The sequence below is a fragment of the Malaclemys terrapin genome, chromosome 8 (genome assembly GCF_027887155.1).
Source record: "Malaclemys terrapin pileata isolate rMalTer1 chromosome 8, rMalTer1.hap1, whole genome shotgun sequence".
Lineage (NCBI taxonomy): Eukaryota > Metazoa > Chordata > Testudines > Emydidae > Malaclemys > Malaclemys terrapin.
The window spans coordinates 4,874,407-4,900,803 of record NC_071512.1 but is presented as its reverse complement, the minus strand read 5'-3'; the positions used below and the strand labels follow the sequence as shown (position 1 = coordinate 4,900,803).

At 42.4% G+C, this 26,397-nt stretch overlaps 1 protein-coding gene across 7 annotated transcripts in view; it reads left to right on the top strand.

The window, feature by feature from the left end:
• The window catches only part of GRIA1 (glutamate ionotropic receptor AMPA type subunit 1), a 183,723-nt gene that overhangs the window by 118,614 nt on the left and 38,712 nt on the right, over positions 1-26,397 (top strand). For all 7 annotated transcript variants that reach the window (XM_054038131.1, XM_054038128.1, XM_054038126.1 and 4 more), the window contains exons 6-11: positions 2,155-2,316; positions 3,632-3,799; positions 7,133-7,237; positions 9,703-9,813; positions 10,643-10,849; positions 12,624-12,994. In XM_054038131.1, the coding sequence (XP_053894106.1) occupies positions 2,155-2,316; positions 3,632-3,799; positions 7,133-7,237; positions 9,703-9,813; positions 10,643-10,849; positions 12,624-12,994 (1,124 nt within the window). The remainder of the gene's footprint in view (positions 1-2,154; positions 2,317-3,631; positions 3,800-7,132; positions 7,238-9,702; positions 9,814-10,642; positions 10,850-12,623; positions 12,995-26,397) is intronic.

Here is a 26,397-nt window from a genome sequence, read left to right as displayed (position 1 = left end):
CTTTGTTACAGTGAGGACAGGTATAGTTTGCTGTCGTAATCAGAGCTGACACATTAATGATTGTGTGGAAGAGAAGAAGGCAGCTTCTGTTGGAAGACATCTTGGAAAGGGACTTGGACAGATGGCCTCCTTTAGAAATAGCCCCTTCATTAATACACAGTGATGGGAATGGGGAGCGATGCTTTTCCCAAGAAGTCAAGCCCAAAGATAATAGGAGACACCAGGCAGATCTCGTTTTAAAACACCCTGCATCTTGTTCCCTTCAGAGTGAATCCCCAGCACATTGCAATGACAGGTGCTACTTTAGCCATGGCACTCTTTCTGAACCCTGGGAGCTCTGTGTGTCAGAAACCACTTGGTCTGACGTGCATTAAGATGTCAGACAGTATTCCGCTGCATTCCCTATTCATTTGTCACAGCCCTGGGTTTCTGAAACCCCGACGTTGGGGACGACAGAGGGGATTGAAACGTACTAACTTACCGTTCGGAGGAATTTGTGTCTCATAAAATAATATTTTTTACCTAGACCACTGCACTTAGGAGCAAAATAAAACAACTTTTTAAAAGCATCTATACAGAATGTGTACCTCTAAATCCAAATGAGTCAGCAGATGGATACTAAATTTGTTGAGACAAAGCTGGAAGAGAAGGGGTCTTTAAAGCTCCCGTTAAAACATTTGCGACTCTCCTTAGTCCGACGTAGCCTCTCATCTCTTGTTCGTGCAATCAGCCTGTTCCTTTAATTGTTTCCATGTAAGGGCCTGATCCAAAGCCCATTGAAGCCGATGAGAGTCTTTACATTGGCTCTGCATCAGGCTGTCAGAGAGCACCATTTTTTATCGCATGTAGTCCAGGTTTTGGTGAGCAGAGGGGGGGCTGGTTTTTGGCTTTGTATGTCACAGCTGCATGAGAAGTGTCAAGAGATGGGGGAGGAGAATCCTGGATGCTGAGTCTGGAGGGGAGGGGAATATTGGGGAATAGTGCTGTACAGCAGCTCCTACTCCTCCATTTCAGGGGTGCAGCAAGTTCTGTCACTAGCACCACCCCGCTCTACCCAGCCATGCTCCTTGCAGAAGGGCTAGTGGTGTGGGTGGTGCTTTTACTCCTGTCCCGTCTGGAGCTTGCCCCCAGGAAGCACAAGCACTGCAGTTCTGCCCGTCAGCTCCACGTTAGCACCAGGAGAGCATGGGGGAGCCAGAATCTGGTCCATCATGTATTCGGTCTTAACGGGAATATTGTCAAAGTTAGAAGGCCCCAGATTTGACCTATTTTCCCCCACCCCCCGCCCCCTTATATCTGCCTGCAAAGTCCGTCTCGTTCTTTATTTGATTTTATTTCACAGACAATGAGTCAATAGCTTTCTTTAAAAAATCAAATCAACGTTGGCAGTGCAGCCCTACAACAACTGTGTGTGTGTGTTTGTATGGGCGAACACACATATACTTGTGTGACGGACGTGGAGGGAGAAAAAATAAAGAAATAGGTTTCAATTAAAATCTTTCAAAGAGTAAAAAAATGTAGGTAACTGGTTGTGTTCTTTTTAATAAAAATTACAAAAATATTATAACCTGACAGTGTCTTTTTAACAGATCTGTTTCTATGACAGGGTAAATATGAATATTTACCTCTTGCTCTGCTGAAAGATTATTGTTCCATCAGGTCTCCTTCTTTTAAAGACCATAATTTGAAAGTGAATTATCCATCCATTGATGTTTGATTGAGTGCATAAAAGTTAGAGCTGGCTGAATAATTTGTTGCAACCAATACTCCCTGCAAATATTGGCACATTCATTGAATCATTATTTGGGAATAATTTTTTCCATTATTCAACCTGCTTTAATGAAAATATGCTCGTTACTATGCCTGTTAATGTTGCTGCATTGAAATGCATGTCATCATCCAACTCAGGCATTCTCTGTTGGCTGTGCAGAAAAGGAAATTCATTCAGTTTAACTCAAGGAGAAACTTTGGTTTGAATTCAGGATTTTGGAGAGAAGGAAGGATGGCTACACACATTAATGGATACAGAAGTTTCCTGAAATCCAAGAACTATCCACCCAGACACAGGACATTCCATTATTTATAAATAAACCATTTTCTCCAGGCCTGTGTCCTTTCCAGTGACCCTCTCCTTTTGTTTCTCTCCTCCATTAGGGATTCATGGACATTGACCTGGTAAAATTCAAGGAGAGTGGAGCAAATGTGACCGGCTTCCAGCTGGTGAATTACACAGACACCGTTCCAGCAAGGATCATGCAACAGTGGAAGAACAGTGATGCCAGAGAACATCCTCGAGTTGACTGGAAGAAGCCAAAGGCAAGTGGTATTGAAAGCTACTTGTTTTAGGTAGCATTCGTGGAGCTCAGTTGCTAGCATTCTCACCTCTGAATTGGAAGCTCAAGCGTTTAGTTCCCAGTCCAGAACTTTGGCTTTGCGTAGATTTGGAAAAAAGGTTGCATTTAAAAACATGTTAATTCAAACGTGCTAGCTAACATGTTTGTGAACACAACCTATTTTCCTGCATCTCAATTTCCTACCCAGATCTGTCACTGTAATACTAGGCAGCTATGCTCTTAGAAATTTTCTCTTTGGTGAGATGTGTACAGCTGAGGTCTCTTTTGCCCAATTCTTCTGCCAGTTAAAGGTGGAAATTAAGGATCCCTGGGCACTTTTATTTAAAAAGTCTGGCTAATTTCCTTAAACCTTGGCTTGTTTATTATATCTTACATGTAAACAAAATCCGTTCAGATGTTGTCACACAGGCAGAACATTTCAAATCAGTATGTGCAATATCGGGCATAAATATTTTATTTCTAACACAAACAGAACTCCGAAGTGGCTGAACAGTTTTTTCTAACATTTAAACACACACACATACACACACTTTGACTCTTTGGGGAAAAAACCCAGCAAGGGGAATTTCAACCCTAAAGGAATTTCTCTGAGAAAGTTACAAACAACTGGAGAAGTAGGTTATTATGGGAAAGTGAACGCCAGCCTTAATTCTTAATAGTCACAGTCTAGTCTATGGTTTTTCCCTGGGCCCCGTAGTTTCTGTTTTAATCAACATATTATTTTTTTAAAAGTGGGGACGGGGGAATTGGCATCCATAAATGACTACCATGAGTGGTTTAACTTATTTTCATGCACCTGAAATTTCATGCATCACACAAAGTAGCCCTTAACAATTTATTTGAAGGCCAGTATGACCTAAGTGGAAAGACTCGGGTAATGGGTCTGTTAAGACTAAGCACTCTTCAGGCATTATGACTAAGGTACTTTTCTCTGGAAAGGAGAGATGGTCATTCTAAAAGCAATTGAGGTAGGAGAACAGGTGGCTAAGACAGCAAGTCCTTTTAGCTCTGCAGCAGGAAATTATGTTCTTGTCTAGAGTCTGCTTGGAAACGAGGAGTCAACAAGACATTGGAGATTACAGGAAGCCAGATGCTATTGTACAGAAAATTATTAAATGGAAGGATGAAAATAGAATAAATTGTCTTGCAGCAATAATGTGAGGCTTTAGATGGGAACTTCTGGTAACTCTATTTTATTTTCGGGAGAAGAACCGACAGATAACTGTCAGATCAACTCACCCTAACAGACAGCACACCTCTCCATATTCCTTTTCTAGTACACGTCTGCTCTTACTTACGATGGCGTTCGGGTGATGGCGGAGGCTTTCCAGAGCCTGCGGAGGCAGCGGATTGACATCTCCCGTCGTGGGAATGCTGGCGACTGCCTTGCAAATCCAGCCGTTCCTTGGGGCCAAGGGATTGACATTCAGAGAGCTCTGCAACAGGTTAGAAACCAATCTGGGCAGCTCTTTACAAAAAGAAGCAATGCTTTGCTTTTTGGTAGCTCCTTGAGCGAGAACCTATGGAGAACAGTTCTGAGGGGCTAAATGTGTACCAAGAGAAATGCTACAACAGCCAAGAAGTATGGATATACTACTCTTTGCAGCTTGCAGGCAGAGCTGTTAGAGATGCAATGGCTTTTGGCAAACCATGTTTCTGGTTCAATTACTCCTTTGAATTTAATATTGAGTTTGGGGCTTGAACAACCAGAATCCTGGAAGCAAAATTTGATCAAAACAATCAAAATGTTGCCTCCTTTTGATTAAAAAAACCCATATGAAACACATAATTCACACTGTGGCAATAGGCATTTTATAAAAACACATCCAAAGATAGACAGATGTCACTATTTGACATGCTGTTTGGGATGGAAGCTTTGAGTTTGCTTTATCCTTTTTATGAAGATTTAGGTTCTCAGCAGAATGACACTGGTCCTTAGACGATTATGCTGTATTCTATATTTACCCTGCAGACACTAAGGTAATGTCCATAAATTACATAATACATTAGGGGTATTTTACGTGTTTGTTTCAGTGTAACAAAGTGTTACCAGGGGTGGGTGGGTCTTCAAAATCACCGAAAAGTGTGTAACATAATTTATGGACAGCCCTTACGGCGCAACATTTCACACGGGGATATGTTTAATTGTTTCTTTACTTAGAATCATAGAATATCAGAGTTGGAAGGGACCTCAAGAGGTCATCTAGTCCAACCCCCTTCTTCAAGACACTTCAACAGGAGCAAGTCCCTGAGCAACCTCTGCTACTGTTTAGGGTAGGGAATGTCTCACTGATGGCGACAGCAAGAATGAAAAATTTCTGTATATGTCTCAGCATTCACATCAAGACTAAATCAAAAGAATTGGCCTTAAAGTTGGTTGAATTTTTTTTTCAGTGAAAGATGGCTTTTCTGGCCAAAATAATTGTTTCTTCAGTTTTTCAGCGGAGAACAGGAAACTAAAAATGTTTTGATAAAATTAATGGCTTTCAGGAAAAATAATTGGATTTTGGTTTGGCTTTTTGTGTAAAAAAAAAATGGGTTTTAGCTTTCACGTTTTTGTTTTGTTTTGTTTTGTTTTCAAAAATGGCCTGAAAATCACATTTTTGGTTTTCAGTTTTTCTGTTAAAAAAAAGAAAGAAAAAAAAAGAAAATTCTTGCAGGAAACTAAATATTAAAAATAAATCCCACAAAAATAACTGGTATTCTTTTGACCAGCTCTAGTTACTACATATCTGGACATTTGGCTGCTAACCAAGAGCTAGATTCGAGTCCTCATTTTTCAGTCTCTGAGCCAGCAGGGACTTGGATCCTAATGTCTCATTTTCACAGGGTCTGGGCACTTAAATCCTCCAGTTGGCTTCAGTTACATGTGGGTACTTGGCACTTCTAAAGATCAGGAATCAAGAGTTATTGTAATGATTCCTGAGGCTTGGCTGTTCTCACCGCTAGGTGGAGTGGAAAAACATGTCTGTAGTCCCTTCACAGAGACCACTTCTAACTAATTAAAGGACAGAATCTTTGTGTTTTGAAGGGAATTTGGATCAGAAAGGAAATATGGGAGTGGGATTTGATTGAAAAGCCAGAGGGTATTCTCAGGGCACCAACAGAGAGGATAAAGACCGCTCTTCCCACCCCTATCACATGGGGAAATGAGAGCATTACCATTTCATTTATAAATGTAAATGGAATTGGTGTAGTCTAGATGACTTCACAGCATGGAAAAATGAAAAGTATGATTGCATCATTTAGCCTGCATTTTGAAGTCATCGAGGTTCTGTTTCAAAATGTCCCAGAGAGAATAAATATCAAAAGGGGTCATCCACAGGTCAGGCCCAGAGACTCAAGGAGGGAAAAATGCTACTCTGAATTCCTAATGCTGCTGTCTTTTTAGCTACTTCAATCTCCCTCCCCTCCCCACAAGAGATAAATATGTTGTGCCTTGTGGAAAGAAAAACCTTTGTTTCTCCAAATACCACTGGGCACATCTCTTCCTCTGAAAAAGTTTTAGAAAACTTTGGTGGATGTTTGTGCCAAGTCCCATGGCATGGTTAGAAAACAGGCATAGCACAGGAGCAGGTTGTTTCCTTCACAATTACAATCTTTACTGCTTTTTTGTGTGCGTGCATCTTCTCTGAGGATCTCAAAGCACCATTATAAAGGTGGTAAGTGCTATCACCATTTTACAGACAGGAACACTGAGGCACAGAGGGGAGAAGTGACTTGCCCAGGGCTAGTGATAAAGCTGAGGACAGAACCCAAACTCTTCTGACTCGCAATCCAGTGGCCTATTGTTCTGTGTTCCCTTCACAAATCTCTACTGATATTCCCTAATCCTGAGGTTCATGGCCCCTGCTATTCCAGTCACTGGGCCCTGCATCTTAATCCTCCTGATCTGAAAAGACCCCACTGTCCCAGTCTTGAGACCCACACAATTTTTTATCATTTTCCTGTATGTGTTCATTCGAGAGCTTAGTGATTGTCATAGTTGTTCTTGGAGCATTTAGTGTTCTCGATGAGGTACACCACGCGGTGTGATTGGCCTGGATAGGATCCACGGATTTTGAAAGGTGTGTTGTGGGGGGTATTGATCATTGCAGCAGTGGAGATACCTCTGTAGGTTTTGCATCTGTAGCTCTGGCAGGGTCTGGTGCTACTTTAAGTTGGTGTGTCCTGGTCTGTGGGGAGCTTGCTTCTGTTGATGAGCTTGGAGGAAGGCCAGGAGTGAGGGTTCATTACTCTGATAGCCTATAAAAATCACGGATTGAACAGAGACACTGGATTTATGGATTATTACAACGATCTGTAATCCACTAACTCCCCCTTTTGGTCCTATGACTGCAGAGGTGTTAACGGTCCACTCTACCTTGAATGGTCCCTTAGAATATGTGCTAATTACTTATGCTAAAGAATCTGTTCCACCTTGCATTTAGCTGTGACGCGGAGTATCTTTCCCAGACCTGAAGAACAGCTCTGTGTGGCTCGAAAGCATGTCTTTCTCACCAACTTGATCCAATGAAAGATATTTCCTCATCCATCTTGTCTCTCTACCAAGTTCAGAGTTTTCCCTTAGTGTTGGGTCCCAAGTAAGTAAGTGAAAACAGCAGTGTAATAGACACACATTGTTCACATTGAATGAAACTACAGTTGGCACAACTGCATTGTCTCCAGGCCTGGCAGGAAACACTCTGCTGATTCCCATCTGCTGTGACTGCTGGTAGTCAACTGCAGAATGAGAAGCTGATCAAGTTGCTCTCCTCATTGATATTTATTCTTTTAAGGTGCGCTTTGAAGGATTAACCGGCAATGTCCAGTTTAACGAGAAAGGACGTCGGACCAACTACACCCTCCACGTGATCGAAGTGAAACACGATGGGATCAGGAAGGTAAAGCAGAGGATGGGTTCTGTTCCTGTTTAACAGCTGTGGGCAAGGTGTCTGGCACAGGATGGTCTTGCCTCTTGGAGGCCATTTCTCCTTATGATCTTAAGAGGGAGAATTCATGAGTAGAGTAGCTATGAATGGTAACTCCATCGCCCAATGTGAGTGAAGAAAAACACGAGAAACCGTGTTGTATTACTTACATACAAAATATGGAGGAGATTTTTAACAATGCTCAGCATTTGGCCTAACACCACTCCCGTTGAAGTCAGTGAGAGTTTTACACCACTATCGTCCTTGGGAGCCGATTTAGGTCAGTGCGGAGTGTTTTTGGAAATCCCACACAATCACCAGAATTTTCAGTCGGGTTCACAATCAGGGCCAGATTTTCAGAGGGGTTCAGCTTCCATCTAAGCACCAAAATAAGTAGCCAGATTTTCAAAAGAACTCAGCACGTCGTGTGTTCACTCAGTGCGGAATACTTTTGAAAATCAGGCTCCATGTGTTTATCTTCCTCTTCCCTATAGAAAACTTTCAAACAGAGAGAGAATTTTTTTCCTTCTGTCCTTTGGAATTTAAACAGGTTTGGAGAATGAAGAATGCTGGAACTATTCAGGGAACAGAATCGGGACTTTGGAGCTGTGCTCCAGCTCCGCTCCAGCTCCAGGCAAAAACCTGCAGCTCCACTGCTCCGGAGCTGCTCTGCGCTCCAGCTCCGGGCTCCACTCCAAAAGCCCTGAACAGAATCAATACTATTAAACCTTAAATAATGTGGGATTTATGTCAGCAACTGAAAATCAATACATGGATGTTTAATTAGGAGGAAAATAGCATATGGTTTATAGATTCCCAAGCCAGAAGGGACAACTATGATCATCTAATTTGACCTCATCATCTAGATCTGACAGCTGCACGTACATTTCATTTCAACAGAAGCAATATCACACAATATCGTATTGACCCTGCTGGTTTCAGATGGGAAGTCGGAGCCCATCAAAAAAGGGCCCGTAGAACTGCATTTCCTGACATGTTTTATTCATTTTGGGAAGTATTTCCTACTGGTTTTTTTTATTCTGGTAACAACTGGCTCACTCCGACCCCCTGGAGGCCTGCATGGGGAAAACCCTCTTTACTAGTCAGAGATTTTTTTCCCTTCACTGTGGCCATAGAAATTAAATTATTAGATATGAATTTTGTGTCTGTACAGTAGGGTCCTGAGCCCTGGTTGGGACGCCTAGGCACTACCACAATACAAATAAATAAATAACCAGTATATGAGTGTAAGATACAGAGGATTTGATCCTGCTCCATATAAGTCACTGAGAGTTTTGCTGTTACCTTCAATGTGAGGTCAAGATAGGTCCCAGAGAAGTACTAGATACGGTTTTATACTGTATATTTACTGCAAAAAATCAAACCCTCACTTGCAAGTCCCGTGCCCTTTACTTCCAACACATGAGCTGTATATGGGATCAATCAGGTGAGAAATGCCAAGCAAATATGTGTTGTCTCCATTTGTGCTGCCCTAGAGCAGTGTGTGGAAGCTCCTTCCTCTCACACTTTCCATTTTTCTGTGCAGTAAAGAAGGAGAAGCCTCTCTAGGTTATATCTCTTGCGTTGCCGTGATCTCTAATCTGCCCTCCACAGATTTTTGGTCTTGCCCTGTATTAATACTCTTTCCCACATCATGTGGTAAGAAATCCCTTTCACATCAGCAAAGCTTATGCAACTTCATCCAAACATGATATGATGGAAAACCTCTTAAAAAATCAAGCCTTCAAATAAGATCACCTCAAGAATGATCTTCCTATTGATACTCTCCAGCTGTCTGCTTTGCCTGTGAGCAGTGATAGCGTGGAATGTATCCCTGATTATTAATAAACACAGAGTAACACCAAGAATTCTGCCCCTTCCAGCTTTTTAGTTACATGTGCAACTCTAAACTTTTTGCCGCGGGGCAGCTCCTTTCTTCTCTTTCTAACAAGTCTCCTGCTTTTTTCCCCCATCTTGTCCTGGTTCTGCAAGGAATCCTAGAATTTAATTTTACACTTGTGCAAGAGCGGAGGTGTGACACAAGACTTGTATCAGCCTAGAGAGACCATCATGCATTAACAGTGGTCACCATTAAAAACATATTTACCAGCAGTCAGCATACAGTGATGTGAGACTCTTTTGTTATTTATTTCCCTAAGTATTGGGGGAAATTGTGGTACTTCCATTATTATCGTGCGGTTATTGCTTATCCCTGTACATTATGCACAGTACGTGTCATGATTTTTCTGGGGTTTTCAAGGCCAGGATGGGGAAAGAGGTCAGGACTGTGGGAGCAGTAGAGGTCTGGTTGGTGATGAACACCCTGAGATAGTTAAAGCTGGCAGGGCAATCCTACTGGTATATTGTTCTCCTCTTGGCTTGTCCTAGGAACAGGCTCGGAGGACAGCAGGGTTTCACGGTCTTTCTGTCGTTAACAGATTGGTTATTGGAACGAAGATGATAAGTTTCTTCCCACAGCCACAGATTCCCAAGGTGACAATGAATCCGTGACTCTACAGAATCGGACTTACATAGTTACAACTATTCTAGTAAGTTCTCTTGCATGTCTAATCCACAGGTCTCCCTCACTCCTTTCTCTTCCGCTCACACTCCTTGTTGTGCTGTGTATCCCTTTCCCTGTAATACATGTTGCATATAATCACAGCTTCCAGTGGTGGCCCATAAAAACTTGCCGTTGCCTTATAATCAAACAAGTACTTAAGATGTCTCCCCTCTTAACACAGAGATCTACAAGGAAGTGTGGCAGGCAGTGAGCAGGGACATCAACATAGGGAAAGTAGGTACATTGTAGCAATGGTTTATATTGTGCACGCACAGAGCAGGTGCTGTAATTTTAGGAAGGAGACACGGTATTCCTCACACATAACAAAGAGGTTGAATCCCTGCTTTAAGAGCAAAACTCAACTCAGCCAGTATTATGGAGCAGCAATAGACGCCTCCATAACGTTTGACATAATGCACCACTGTCCATGCCTATCTCACAGAGACTGACTGATGAAGGCTTGCTCAGTTTGTGAAATGCTAAGAGATCCTCAGGTAGAAGGCATGATTTCCCTTTTGGAATCTCTGCCAAAGATTGTTGAAGAATTCCTATCAGTTTTCCTTGTTGGTTAGGTCCACCCCAGCTAGGGTGGCTACCAAATTCTGCACAATAGAAACCTCAAACAGGCAACTTACTAGCCCAAACTTTTGTTGAACAGGCTGTGCGAACCACTTTGTAAATGATTCCGGCATTAGCGTTTTGAAAGGGCATTGAGAATTGTATCTAGCATCCCTTCCTGAGAGCAGGACACACGTTGAACATCTCTGGGGGCGAAAGGGGAAGCATGGCTCACTAACTTGTCCTCTCTCTGCCAGGAAGATCCATATGTGATGCTCAAGAAGAATGCCAACCAGTTTGAAGGCAACGAGAGGTATGAAGGCTACTGCGTGGAGCTTGCTGCTGAGATCGCTAAGCATGTTGGCTACCAATACAGGTTGGAGATAGTGAGCGATGGGAAGTATGGAGCCCGGGACCCTGACAATAAAGCATGGAATGGCATGGTGGGAGAGCTGGTTTATGGAGTAAGTTTCCAACCTTGTCCATTGATTCATAATTACAGGAATTGATTATGAGTGGACCTCAAAAAGTGTAGCTACCAGACCCAAAGGGAAACTGATTGATTAGGCAAACTGTCAAATTCTGCAAGATTTGGTTGGGAAAGCTTTCTAATACTCCCGGCTTCCAGGTGAGCCAAGAACAGCTTCACTTAGGACAAATCAGGACAGGGAGGAGTTTTGACTCTCACTCATCTCAGGTATTTCCTGCCCTCAGCAGCCAAAGTCCTTTCAAGAACTAGATAGATAATGGGCCTTATTACAGCACCTCAATAAGGCATCCAAATTTTGAGTTTGTGCATCAGCACCTTTGTGTTCCCCTCTAGTGCACCTAAGCACTGAACTAAACTATGCACCCAAATGCAGGTGGTCCTATTAAAGTACCAAATGGTACCCTTTCTGTCTATCTCTCTTTATTGAGTTCCCTTTCATGTTTTGAATGTTTCCATCATTATGTGTTGCTTGGATTTTTAATGCTACCCCAGCTACATCTCTATTATTTCATGTTCATTTTGATGGAACAATATGACCCTTTCATCATGTCACCATTGCCTTGTTGCTGTTATATGTCTATTAGTGAGTCAGTTTCCATGGAATTAGAGTATCATTCTTAAGGTCGAGCCCACAGCAACCAGTGTGACCTTTCCCATCCTACAAGATACATTTTAATGAACTAGCATCTGGAACATAATATAATCAACCTTTTTCCAGGAGGTAAGCATACAATTATGCAGAGAGTTTCTCCCACTGCAGAGTAGCAATTTAAAGGAGTCCTCAGAGGGAAATAACCAAGCCATCCTACCCCAAAACCAACACCCAGAGCACACCCATTTTGTCAACTTTTTTCTGATAGCTGTGAAGGAGTAGCACCTAGAAATGGTTGAGTTTGAAATCTCAGCCTGTTGTTTAGTCAGACTCTTAACACCAAAATGGGCTCTCTCTATCCTTCTCGGGCATCGTATCACTCATATTTATATCTGGTTGCTGGATGGCTTGACCACTACTCACTACAGCTGGTTGAGAATTTTCCATTGGAATGATTTTCTGACATGGAAAATGCAGTTTCTGCAAAAGTTACATTTTCCATGGGACAGTCTCAATTTCGCCTTTGGGAAAATCTAAATGAAAGTCAATAGAAGTTAGGCACTTTTGTACATCTCACTAGGTGCATCTATAGGCAGCTAAATACCTTTCTAGATCTGGCCCTATGTGAATTAGGAGCCTTCATCCCATTTTTAAAAGTGGCTTTGGCTTTCTTGAAAATATTTCCCTTCATCTATATGAGTCATGCAATAGAAAAGCATCTCCTGCTGAAAATAAACATCCTGGCAGTAGACTTTCTTCCTGTCTCTTCTGCTGTGTGTGTGATAAGACTCTGTTACTTTGTCATTTCTTAATTGTGCAACATGATAGTGAAATGAGATGTCACTAGCCTTGGATTGTGACATCAATGGATGAATCAGACCAGAGGACCTGACTGTCTGGGAAAGGAAAGAGGTCTGATTTTTAAACCTACTTGCAATCAGTAATAATCGGAAAGGAAATAACATGCTGGTGTGATGGGGTTGGTTTTTTTAGCATTTCTATAGTAGTTCATTTCTCCTGATTAAATCATCCTATGAAATCAGAGAGTGGATTGGGAGTGTACAGCAGAAGGCTGGCGAAAGAGAAGGCTGGTGATGGAGTGTCTTGGTGCATGTAATCTACAATCTGTGTATCTGGTGTCTGTCTCTCCTTTCAGAGAGCTGATGTGGCTGTTGCACCATTAACCATCACCCTCGTCCGAGAAGAAGTCATAGACTTTTCCAAGCCATTTATGAGCCTGGGCATATCCATCATGATAAAAAAACCTCAAAAATCCAAGCCAGGCGTCTTTTCCTTTCTGGATCCCTTGGCTTATGAGATTTGGATGTGCATTGTTTTTGCCTACATTGGAGTAAGCGTTGTCCTCTTCCTGGTCAGCCGCTTCAGCCCTTATGAATGGCATACTGAGGAGTTCGAGGAAGGGCGCGACCAGCCACCCAGTGACCAGACTAATGAATTTGGGATATTTAACAGTCTTTGGTTCTCCCTGGGAGCCTTTATGCAGCAAGGATGCGATATTTCACCAAGGTTGGTTACCTTTCACACACAAACACTCTTCTAATTCATGCATTTTTAGTCCTTTGGGATGCTATGAAGCCATATCTCCCTTTTCGACCCTCTTTCTGGTTTTCTCATTCAGTTTAATTTCTGAACTACACATATATTTAGAAATGGGCCAAAATAGGGATCATTTCCCCAACACTATAAACACTGGAGCTCAGATAAAATGCTGCTTTTGAGACGAACCATCCTAGTTTTAGGTTTGGTTTTGAAAAACAAAATTCCAAACAACAAGGTTCTGCAAAACTACCTGCCCCACCCAGCCAGTTTTGCTTATCTTTCATTTTGTTGTCAATGTCATTTCTCTTTGAACAAAAGAGTCACCACGGCTTTGCAGGGAAGCTTTGAAAAGCCAGTAAAACAATGGAAGAATGTTTTATTTTATTGATGATTTGATGTTCCCAATGAATGCTTAGGCACATCTTGCCAAAGACTGTAAAATACATTGAATTGCAGTCAATGTCATTGGGCCCTTGGAGAGGTGCTGCGTTTTCACTACGTGCTCCCATTTTATAATCAATGGTTCAAATGTATGTAAGGAAAGGAGGAGTTGCAAAACACCAAAGAGCTAAATGCTTCCTTAGCACTGCATCTAAATAAAAGGCTGTCGCGATATGGTAAGTTGGCTGCAAAGCTGGGAAAAATACCAGAAAAAAATTGTGACATGGGGAAACCATGTAGCAAAAGCTCTCATGAAAAAAGAATGTGCAAAGTAGTCACTGAATTGGAAGATCCAGTCACCATCTTTACAAATTTTGCATTTATTTTTTGTCAGTAAGTTTCCTCTGACCATCCAAAAAGCCTGCCTTCCTTTTATGGAAGTAACATTCCTGCAATTACATTGGTAACCAGTGATTTGGGGGTTTTATTTATTTTTCTTTTCTAGCAATAGGGTTAATAATACAAACTCTCTTCAGTCTGGCATTTCATGCAAAAAATACTTTTCACTTGTGTCTAACAAGTATTCTTTGCTTACAAAAATTGTACATCGAGTAAATAATGTTTCTCAAGCGAGGAGTTGGGCTATTCTCAACAGTTGACAAGAAGGGGTGGAAATCACTTGTGTAGTGCTAATGAGGCCAATGTAATCAAGGTGGCCCATTTCAAACAGTTGACAGGAAGGTGTGAGTATCAGCAGGGGGAAATTAGTTTTTGTAGTGACCCATCCACTCCCAGTCTTTATTCGGGCCTAATTTGATGGTGTCCAGTTTGCAAATTAATTCCAGTTCTGCAGTTTCTCATTGGAGTCTGTTTCTGAAGGGTTTTTTTGTTGAAGAATTGCCACTTTTAAGTCTGTTATTAAGTGTCCAGGGAGATTGAAGTGTTCTCCTACTGGTTTTTGAATGTTATAATTCTTGATGTCAGATTTGTGTCCAAATCTTGTATCCATATTTAACAACTGTTTTTTATGGGGGGGTTGGCTGAAAAATACCGATTCATCGGAACTGAAACTTCACAGGAAAGGGATTGATATTTGATGAATTTCCCACTCAACAAAATGTTGAAACTAAAATTCTGAAATTGTCAAAATCCCAATCAAGGCAAAAACCCAAAAAGGTTGAAAAAAAATTAGAGACGTGATGAAAACTAAATGTTTTAAAATGATCAGAATGTTTTTGTTTCAACTGACCCAAACTACAATTTTTTAAATTAGTCAGTTTGTAAAAGTTTTGGTGATTTCGACCTTTTGTCCCAATTGGGAATGGGAAAAAATTTTGAAATCTTTTTTTTTTCAGGGTGGGGAACTATTTGGGAAACTATTTCCTGCCCCGTTCTGCTGGAGATGAATCAAAGGCATGAGCTTAGATCTGGATTTGGACAGATCCCAGTGTTAGTGTTGGTGTTGGTGGCGGGGGGGGGAGCCGTGCTTTAAATCTATGGGCTTGGCATGGCTGTTATAGAGATAGAAACAAGATGTGGCTTGGGGGTGTGGATCCAAACTTCACAGAAGTTCACTGGTGTTCCAGTCCTGTGTTTTGGTTTGATCCACCATCTAGATTAGAATAAGACCCTTTCCAAGCCTAATATTGCTCTTAAAGCAGAGTTTCAGAAAAATTATTCTATAGACTGGAGTCTTCGCTTTCTCTATTTATGTTCCCTAGTGACTTAAAGATCAAATCTACTCTGGTAGCAAATCAAGGAAAGACTTTTTCCATCTTTTTTTTTTTTTTTTGTCTTTTTCTTTTATTCGAAGCCTCAGATAACATTAATTCTGTGTGGGGTATTGTGGGCTTACAGTGCTGTAAATGGAAGTTAATTTTACACATGCTGAGAGGACAGTGAGAGTCTGGAGGATAAAACAAGAAACGATTCCATCAGCAAATAGCAATAACACTAAACAACAACAGCAAAAGCTCTTGTATGATGAAAATTAAAGTGCCTGTATGCCTGGGTTCTTGAGTGTTTGTTGCCTGTTTGGCAAAATATTAATGAAATGCTTGATAGCAGAGGGAAAAAGCTTCCAAAGGCACTCTGGTAGATGTGACATTTATAGTATTAATATGTTTTAAAGGTCATCACTGATCACTGATTATCAGGCGTCTACCAGAAGTGTTCAGAACGTTTTTCCCTGTGAACACCCATGGGGAGGAGTTTAACACCATCTCTTAACTTGGCTGCATCATTAGGACTAGATAATGATTGTCGTGGTTGCTGTTGCTGTTATTACTGGTCAGGAATTTTTGTCTCTCGGGAAGTTTCAACATTTTGAAATTAGTTTCCATTCAGAATTGAAACAGCAAGTTGAAATATTGAAAATTGTTTGCAGAGTGAAAAATTCGGAAATCTGTCTGATTAAAAAATGCCGAAATGAAAAATATCAACATTTTTGAGCGAATTAAAATGATTCAACATTTTGAAATGGCATTTTTCTTTTGAACTGCCATTTCAAAATGTAAAATGTTGTTTCATTTTTAAAGGTCGACTCTAAATGAATGTTTTTGTTTCAATTCTCCTGATAGTAAAACTGAAAAAAATCACTGAAATTGACATTTTCCCACAGAAAGTTTTGATTTTAAGACAATTGCATTTTCTGACAGGAATATTTTAACACAAAAAATGTTGACCAATTATTTTTATTATTATAAAATCTGCTTGCTTGGATCTGTGTCCAGTTGCTTGTGGGGTATTTTTATCTTCCACATCTTCGTTGGCTACCATAGTAACAGTAGCTTGTCCTTCAGCAGAGACCACCATAGGCAAAACTCTGTGTATACCCATCCTGTCGTGTGACAGGACAAGCTATATAAGCAGTGTAGCCATATCTCACTATTTTAAGGGACTGTGTCCTGTTTGGCGTCCAACAACCAAAATAAATGAGCATCCCCGAGTCATCTGTGAACCCAAGCATCCTGTTCCCATCCCAGTGTCAACGAGCTACCTGAACAGGGTTTCCGTTTGTCAGAGGATGCCTGCTGCTGAGGTTAGCCAGGGGATCAGGGTTAGACAGTTTGGTGGTGCAGGGATGTCATTCTATTGAGGATTCTGTGGAATGTCCCTGTGTGTGGTGAGGATGGGGCTGAGGCCCTGTCGAGATGGGAGAAGTGCTCTGGAATGCTGGTCGGCAGTATGATTGTTCAGAGGCCTCAGGGCGGGGGGGTCCTTTCCAGGGTGGGGGGTGTGAAATTACTTTCTGCTGGGTGGGTAGGTATTCTGGGGTATGCATCCCTGGGGAGGGTTCTGTGGGGAGTGGTTGTGGGGGAAGGAAGGGGAAGGTTTCTGTGGGGTATGGCTTGAGTGGAGAGAAGGGGAGGGGAAGTTTCTGCGGGATGTCAGAGAGCAGAACAATGGTTCCTCTGTATTTCACACTGTAGGGACATGGCTCTTGGGGTGCATCACTACATGTGGAGGGAGACGTGTCTGTACTTTCGTGATGGAGGGGTAGGTTTGCTGTAGTGTATCACCCTGAAATGGGCACTCTGTAAAGCATCATTGGGTCTGTGTGCATGGGGAGGGGATCCTATGGCGTGTCACTGAGAATCAGGGCCGGCTCCAGGCACCAGCTTAACAAGCAGGTGCTTGGGGCGGCCAAGGGAGAGGGGCGGCACCTGTGGCAATTCGGGGGCGGCAGGTGCCTCACTCCCTCTAGGAGCGAAGGACCTGCCGCTGAACTGCCGCCGCCGATCGAGGCTTTTTTTTCAATTGCCGCCGCCAATCGCGGCTTTTTTTTATTATTATTATTTTTTGCTTGGGGCGGCAGAAATGCTGGAGCCGGCCCTGCTGAGAATGGGATGATCCTGGAGTTTGGGGTGAGGGGACTTTGTGTGGAGTGCCCCTGTGCAGCTGCAGGGGGGTTGTGAAAGGTGAGAGTGTTCGGGATGGGGAGGAGGGTCACCAGCAGCCCCTGGACTGGCTGGCTATCAGACCCTGCCACCTGACAGGGATATTTACCTTTTGTAATCCTGACAGACAGTAGGTGACTGGAAATAGCAAGTACTCACATAGCAGCAGTCCTGGGCCTTGTATGCTTACTGTATGATAGCAAAGGAAAACGAAATATTTGCAAGAAAGTCGATAAATGAAGGCAACTGTCTTAATAGAAATACCCCAAAATAAGGAGAGGTTACAGAGATTCAGAGGCATGTTAAACCAATGCATCTCGAACATGTCCCACGCAATGGCTGCTTAAGGTGTGTCACTGGCAAGAAGTAAGCTTTTGGGGAATTAAAAAGAGCATAGATGCTGCAATATTTTGATGCTAACAGTGCAGAGCCTAAACGCTCAGTAGATGCCTGCCCATATAGTTTGGTGGTTGTCCCTCTGCAAGATGATCGCCCAGTGGTCTCAGTGCAGGAATTACTGAGTGAAATTATATGCTCTGGGTTAGGCAGGAGGAAAAAGTAGATCATATTTGTCCTAGCTGCCCTTAGAATCTGTGCTTCCAAAGTACTGATTGAAGCACACCAGAACTATGCTCAGATTGAAAAAGAAAAATAAATTGTTTTGGGTAGTGAGTGGTTTCATGAATACGCTTATGGGCAGAAATCAGTCAAGGCTGAAACAGACCATTAAACTATTGGTCTGTTCATAGCACCGCCTAGACTTCAGAAAACGATTGTGAAATCGCAAAAGTACTCGTTAAATGTGAAATACAGGCCCAGTAAAGAGCTCCTCGTTGCAGACACCCTACTAAATATTCTCCAAGGATTTGCAGGATGAGGAGTGTGAAGTAAATATGACTCAAGTACTAGCTATTTCCAAAACACAATTTGACACACAGACTAGACACTCCGAATCACCCAAACGTACAACAGTTTGAGAGCTAGGCCTTGTCTACTCATGAAAATTGTGCTGCTCTAACAATACCAGTACAGTTAAAATGGTACAAACCCCTCTTGTGTGGACACAGTTGTATCAGTATAAAAATGCATTATATCTGAAGGATTGATATAACTGTGTCCACGCTACAGGTTGCACCAATGTAACTATTTTGGTAGAAAATCACCTCCTAAGTGACACAGTTATACTGGTACAAAGATTATATGTACAGCAGGCTTGATTCAAAAGGGACAGATAAATGAAAACAAAAGAACATATTGTAACAACAGAGATGAAGTTGCTGCATGTGAGGGATGGGAAAGAATTCAGGCTCATGTTTCACTTTGGTCCCTCAGTTGCCCTCATTGCCTATTCAAGTTCTGCGTTCCTTGGGGTGGGAAACCAAGATGGTTTCCTAGGTTCACAGACCCTGGTACCTAACTAGGCCCCTGTGGGTCGGGAGCCTCATTGACTCTCTCCATCCATGGATGACCAGCCGGAATTTCTGAGACACCCCACAGCTTTCTTAGCAGTGAAAAAGAGTAAAAGCGTAGAGTTAACTGATTATTTACAAGCAAAACAAATTTAAACATATATGTCTTATGGCTAAGATCGAGCATTTGCTATAAGCCTACCAGCCAGTCCTCCTATCTTCCGTTAACTCAGAGAGAGCATGTTTCTCTCTTTGTCATCTCTTGGGCTACATCCTCACTGCTAAAAGAGATGTGCTTTTCTAGCAAGACAACTAATGCCTGTGATCTCGCTATAGAAAACCCACCTTTTGATGGCCTACGTTTGTCATGCTGGGCTCTCTGTACCTGCTTGTCTGTCTTTATTTAGTGTCCTCCTTCTCCTTGATCTCAGGATACATTACCATATTCAGGGGGTCTCTTCCTTCCCCTTCCTCTCAAGCCACATCGGGTGTGAGCCCTCAATGTGTATTCGTTTGTCTCAAACTGCTTTTTCCTGACAGCCAGGACTTCTAGCTGGGCAGACTACATGAATGGCAGCTCCATTGTTAGGGTGGTTAGACTCCCTAAACCCCCATGGATTGTAATCACTGTCCTGATTACTGTATCTCTGTGGATGAGGGTGTGAAACTGTCTGGGAGGTAGGGTTCTTCTGAACAGGGCCGGCTCTAGGATTTTTGCCGCCCCAAGCTTCAGGAGTGCAACTGCCAAAGCAAAAAACAAACAAACAAACAAAAAATGGAATGCCGCCCCTGGAATTGTGTTGCCCCAAGCCCGTGCTTGCTTTGCTGGTGCCTAGAGCCGGCCCTGCTTCTGAACCCCTCCTGTGCCATACAATCTTAGAAGTCGAGTGCATAAATCATATTTTAGATACCGATCAAAATATACTATTAATGGGATATCATGTCATAGTACAAACACAGCTAAACATAATCTGCAGTACTGAGAAATGTGAGAGCAGCGCCGGAGATGTCCTGGTCTGGTGGTCATGAAGGCTGCCACTGCAGATCTAGTGTGCGTATGAAATCTGCACTGCATTCAGGGAACAGAATATAAAAGAACCGATCCTGTGTGTCAAGCTCTTATCCGAGCTAGGGAGGTTCGATAGTAAATGGGGGATTTCTGAATTGTCATTGTATATGTGTGAATGGGAATAGTGTCTGTGGTGTATAATTGTTCAGGGACAAAGTGATGTTAAAGGGTGTGTCTACACTGCAGCTGGGAGGTATCATTCCTAGTGCAGGTAGACAGACTCGTGCTAGCTCTGCTCGAGCTAGTGCGGATGTTACTGCAAGGGCAGTGGCTCGGGCTAATCGTCCAAGCCCATCCGACTCCCTGGGTCCGAGCTCGGGCAGGGAGGTTCAAACTGCCTCCCTCCATCCCCACTCTAGTAGAGGATGGATATATTGCGGGGGCTTTCGAAGACGTGGACATGACTCAGGAGTTCAAGATTGGGCCCAAGCTTTTTTGCAGTTTGTTGCAACTCAAACTGAAGCTGGTCTTAAATATATACATCGGTTGTATTTCAACTTCTGGAAATGTCACCTTCCATTTTAGAAATACACTGAATGGCATCCTAATTGCCTGCACCTGGGAGAGTTAATTACTCTCAGCAAGATGAAAATTTGGGCCGGGGGTGGTGGGAGGTGGCAGCGCTCACGAAGCTCTAGGAGCTGATGGCCACACTTACCTCTGAAATGCACTTAGCGAAGGAAGTTAGGTGACTCACCATAGAAACAGCTCAACAAACAGTTTGAGCAACATGAAGTTAAGCAACTGCACTCTGGTTCTTGTACATATCCCATGGCAACCGAGAGGCTGCAATCAGTGAACAATGGGAAACTTCAGAAAATGCTCTTCCCTGCTATCTCATCTTCCATTTGGAGAGGTGATGAGGGAACAGGAGGCTCATGACAAAGGAATATTTAAATGATAAAATGCCTTTGGAAGAATAATAGTGAATTTGAGTTGTACAGAACAAATCATAATCCATTGGATTTTGATGTAGTCCCTTCAATCCAAGGATTTCCAAATGCTTTATAAATATTGAATGCCAGCTTTATCCATCCATTTGTCAGCATCTCACGCAAGCACTTGTTATGCCTTCTTCTATGCAAGCACCTTCCTCAACTCATCCACAAGCTCAGTACCCTCTTGGTATTGGAGTTCCCTTCTCTTGAGATGCCTACAGGAAACTTACTGATTATTTGTAACCTGCGGATTGTCTGCATATCTGATTCAAAAAGGCAATCCACATACACACACACTTGGCCAGTGTGTTACGTTATGAATATATTTCACAGCTCTTTTTAGTTATTAGGCCACTGGAGGATAATAGTCTACTACTACTACTACTACTACCAGAGAGCAGAGCTACTCCTTTAGCTCAAGTGAGAGGAAGTGGCAATGCCGTTTAATATATAGGTTGGCTTGGCAGAATTTGATTGTTTATTTTTAAGCATTTTTAAAGATTTAAATTTTCATTGTTGCACAAAATTATGGGGTGGGGTCAGACAAATATTTAATAACAGTAGACATTGAAAGTCAAAAAGTTATAGCTTTATAAACTGTTAACACAGATCATCAACATCACAGGTCAAAATACACAGTGTAAATATACTTAAATCAACACATCATAACTTGTTTTAGTAGTTATTTGCTAGTCCATCTGCAACCACCCTAATTCAAAAGTCTAGATCACTGGATTTTGACTCTAATAAGTTCTCAAGTAGCATTTTTCCTACTTTGCCTATCTATAAATTTTGATTCTTATTGATGGAAATATTTTTTCATCGGTTTGTGCATATACGGTGAAATCGACATAACGGCCATTTACCAATAAAAATCAAAACCTTCCAAGCCTATATATATATATATAGGACACTGCACTGGGAGTCAGGAGAGCTGGCTTTAGTTCACAGCACTGTCACTCAGTTGTTATGTGGTTCTGGACAATTCATATCACTGATCTGTTACCCCTCCCACCTTTTCTTTGTCTTGTGTAAGTAGACTGTGAGCTCTTTAGGGCAGGAACTGTCTCTTAGCATGTTGTTTGTATTGTGTCTAGCACAGTGGACTCTCCCAATCAAGATGCTACAATATTACAAATGTTAACTAACAATACAGAGAAATGTAGGGCCCGCTTCTGTCCTCTCATACATGAGCAAAACTCTCTTTTAGAGCTGATCAAAAAATTTTAATCAAAACATCTTTTCACCCTTTTGTGTATGTATGTGTGTGTGTGTGTGTGTGTAAAATGTTCTGGGTTTTTGAAAGAAAATCTGGAAAGCAGAACCAAAATATACTTGGTAAAATGTTTGGGTTTTGGTTAAAAAATCTAAATAAAAAAATCAGGTTTTGGTTTTCAGAAACTGAATATTTTTACCAGAAACAGTTTTGTTTTGCTTTGTTTGTTTTACCAAAAATGGTTTGGAAATCTGAAAGTTTTTTTCTAAATTATTTGTTTGTGTTTCTTCCCCTGCAAAACTGAAAAATTTTCATGGAAATTTTCAAAAAAAGTGAGAGGATTTGGGGGTTTTGTTTTTTGTTTAATTTCCCATGGAAAATACTTGGCATTTTTATTGGAGGGTTTTAACAGAACATCTCTGATGTGGGCAAAGCCTGTGTTAGCCATTTTAAACTGTTTATAATGCTTTATGAGGACTCAAAAATGTGAAGTTGTAGGTTAGTTTAGGCATTGTTCACCTCAGTGGGAAATCCTTTGAGACTCAAAGATGTCCTTTGTTATGCTGTAATCTCAATTGTTGGTTGTGAATTAGTAACAGAGACTTTTTTATTTTGATAGCCTATTTTCCCAAACGTGTTCCAATCCAGCACATGGTTAGATCTTTCTAATAACTAGTTGGAGGTGTTTTTGCCATGGAACAAGGGGTTTTGTGGAGCTCCATGACCTACGACTCCCTGAAGTGGTGTCCTTTGCAAGAGTAGCTTTTACACAGAGCTTTATGTTGCCACTCCAGAAAATTATTACATCTAAGATGAGAAGCCCTGGCTCTGTTTCACAGGCAACAGTATAGGGGAGCTTTGTTAAATAACTCCCCAGTATGCTGCACATCACTTTTATCAGTGATAACATATCATTTGTGCATTGTCTGGATACACAGTTGGCTGCGTATTGAATTCCCTGATTCAAATGGTTCTGGATTCCATACTTAGAGCTAGTATCCACTGCTGCTGATTTATTCCTCCAATGGTGGACAGAAGTTTCTGGCCAACAACAGAGAAAGAAATTCCTTTAATTTCTGTTTTGGACGAATTATAACCATTTAGTTTTCATTTTAAACTTTCTCCCAAGTGCTTGATTGGGTGACACCGCAAATACCATTCTCCCTTGTCATTACACGTACACAAACACGTGCATGAAACCCGCGAGTATCGCAACAGAGTATCTTTATGTCTCAAAGCAGCATCACAAAGCAATAGGCAGGGAAAGCCGATGCTGTCATGGATGGTGCTAAAAAGCTGGGGAGCGAACTTGTTTAAATGGGGACAGAATGCCACTTTGCTCTTTATGGGAGAGTTGAAAGAGCTGATCGACAGGAGAAAGCGATTGATGCAATGCAAAGAGGATTAACCAGTTGATGAGGCTGTTTCCGGAGACAGAAAGGATTGAGAGATCTGAGGAAGGTGGTTTTCAGACGCATTTAAAAGAGGTGGGTGAATTGGGCTGGTTGGCCTTTTCCTGAGATATTTTATATTCTTATGTTCAAAGACTTTTCCTCTGTAGTAGCTATGCAGGTGCCACTCCTGTGGTGTCTATAGAACTGGGGGTGAGTGTGATAATACACTGTTTTTATTCATTGGGTAGTACTGCACAATCCCCTGGTATCTTCTTCAGTCTGCCAGACACAAGGTATGCATTCCATCCTGCACCATGGCAGTGGAAATGAGCCCACAGACGCACATTATCCAATCTGTTTCACACTTTTGTAACCTAAATAGAGATTTCCAGACACTGAGATAATTTTATGTCTGGGTACATGATGTAGAAACCCAGAATAATCATATGTGCCTAGGGGAAAATATTCCCCAAATTGTGATGAGCAGGTTTAGTCCCATAACAGGGCTCAATAAAGAATGCATCCCTGCAAACTCCCAGGGGTTGAATGTGGGGGGACTTGGAGGGGAAGCTTGAGACTTATTGTGTTCACTGTTTAGCTCTGAAAACTTGAGTCTAAGTCCCAAAACTGAGAAGTGTTTGGAGGCCTCCTGTCTTCGTCCTTTGTGAATATTTGTCTGTATCATCCAATCATCTTACTCCTGATGCCTTTTGCACAGGAGAAACCCAAGAGCAGAAATATTAATGGCATAGAGGGTCCCAGAAAAGAAGGGCCTATCCCAGGAAAGGATTGAGGGGCATAAGCAAATCAATAGGAGCCCCAGGACGGCAGTGTTACTGGTCAGTCAGGGTGGAGGAGAATTGGGAAGGTGGAAATCATATCAGCATGTTCAGGAAATTTACCCACATGCCACCAGGGCTCCCGGAGGTAACGTTGCCTCAGGTTTTTCTAAAATGTTTGGGCACGTCTGTATTTAAAAATATATATCTATATAATGTAAAAGTCACTGTTTGAAAGCAGCTTTTATCTCAGCTTTTATCACAGAATTTATTTTAAAACCTCCTCAGTACTGCGGCAATCTCTGAGCTCTGTGTGCTGGAGACATGAAGATGCATATAGCGTCTCCCCCTTTCCCCCCCTTCATTTCATGACTTGCTCTATTTAAGATAGATGTTCCAGTCAGGCAAGTGCTTCTCGAGGCTTATTGAGTTTGTTGTGGTCCAGAGCATAGACCACAAAGGTGCACGCAGGAGGTTCTGTAATCATCTGTGTAGCTATTGCAGTCTTCATTGGGAGAAATGAATTTATTTCGCTTTCCTTGTGATCAGGAGATGCACTGAGGCAAACCATGGTCTTGAGCTAACAGTGTGCCTCGTCCAGAGCACAGAGTGGAATCTACATTAGAATCTCAGAGGAAGAGGCTGGGTGGCTGAGCAGATAAAGCTCTCAAGGGGCCGCTTTGCAGGCTCCATCTTCAGAGGCCAGCTTGGTCATTCTTGGCAATTCTCTGGAGCACCGTGGTTCCTGTGATTGGGGGGCAAGAAGTCCAAACAGGTGGCTGTTCCTGGACTTATGGGTGATACCTTTCACCGCATCACCCTGAAGAGGTGAACGATGTCCATAAGTCAGGAGGGGTTCATCTTGTAGTGTTATAGCAGGGTGGGGAAGGGGGTGTGCGTGCGTGCGCACATAAACAACATACTTTTAAAGAGGTTGTTCTGATTATGAAGCCCATAAGGTAATTCTGGATTATTGCCTATCCCAGGAAAGTAGTTGCTTACCCTCAGATCCAAAGGCTGAGCAGTAATCGTTCAACAGCAGCAATGATCCTTTGATCCTCTGATAAAAGGCCCCGTAGAAATGCAAAGTGTTTTAGCATCTTTCATTGAAGGACTTCAAAACACTTTATGAACACTAATTAATTCTCACAATACCCCTTTGAAGTTACATGATTAGTAAAAGCAGGCAAACAACCAAATCAGATAATGGAGATGAGGAAGAGGAAGATTATCGCAGAGTGAGAGGGAGGAAAGAAGTATACAGGGACTCTGTAGATAAAGAAAAACAACTAGGAGAAAGGAAAGTGGGAGGGGGAGAAATATTAAGAATCTGAGACCATCTAGAGGAGCCAAGATAAATTGGAATGGGCATAAGCAGAGATCAATCAGGGGCCCTTTCTCTGCCGCTCAGACTGGGGTTTTCAAAGGAGTGAAAAGAGTTAGATGCCCAATTCCCACTGAAATTCAGTGGGATTTTAAAGAATAAATGGCTCTGTTGTCCACTCCACATGCATAGTCAGAAGAGGATGGAATCCATATAGGGCTTGCCTGTGGAAGGACAGAAATACAGGGCATGCTGCTCCCTGGCATGCTTTCCTCCTTTCTCTGGCTTCATGAATCCTTGATGTTGTGCTATGTTTCACGGCATCCCCAAAGATAAACATAAAAGACTGGCTGAGCGGCTGCAACACAACAATACCTTGTTTCTTCAAATTCAGAATGATAACACACAAGAGTCCAAAATCAGAGAGAGAGAAAACAGGCTGCTCCATAAAACAGACAGCTCAGCTCACCCCACCTTAGTGTAGGCTGGCTGGCTGCAGGCTGACTTTGTCTGCTTCCTTACCGCGCCCCCTACCTGCAAGCAGGATACGGAAAAACCCTCAGAATTTAAGGTAATCGATCACCATTTTAACACAGTTTTCAGTACACCACACATGGGAGTCAGGATCTGTTGCTGAGGAGAGGCAGACAAGGCCGAGCTGCTCTCCCTGGCATTGTTTCCAGACCCTTTAAAAAAAAAGGGGTGTGGAATTTTAGCAGCTGAGTTAATGCTGATAACATTAACTCTATGCCAGGGGTCGGCAACGTTTGGCACGCGGCTCGCCAGGGTAAGCACCCTAACGGGCCAGGCCAGTTTATTTACCTGCTGACGCGGCAGGTTCAGCCGATCGCGGCCCCCACTGGCCGCGGTTCGCCTTCCCGGGCCAATGGGAGCGGCGGGAAGTGACGCTGGCGAGGGATGTGCTGGCCGCAGCTTCCCGCTGCCCCCATTGGCCTGGACG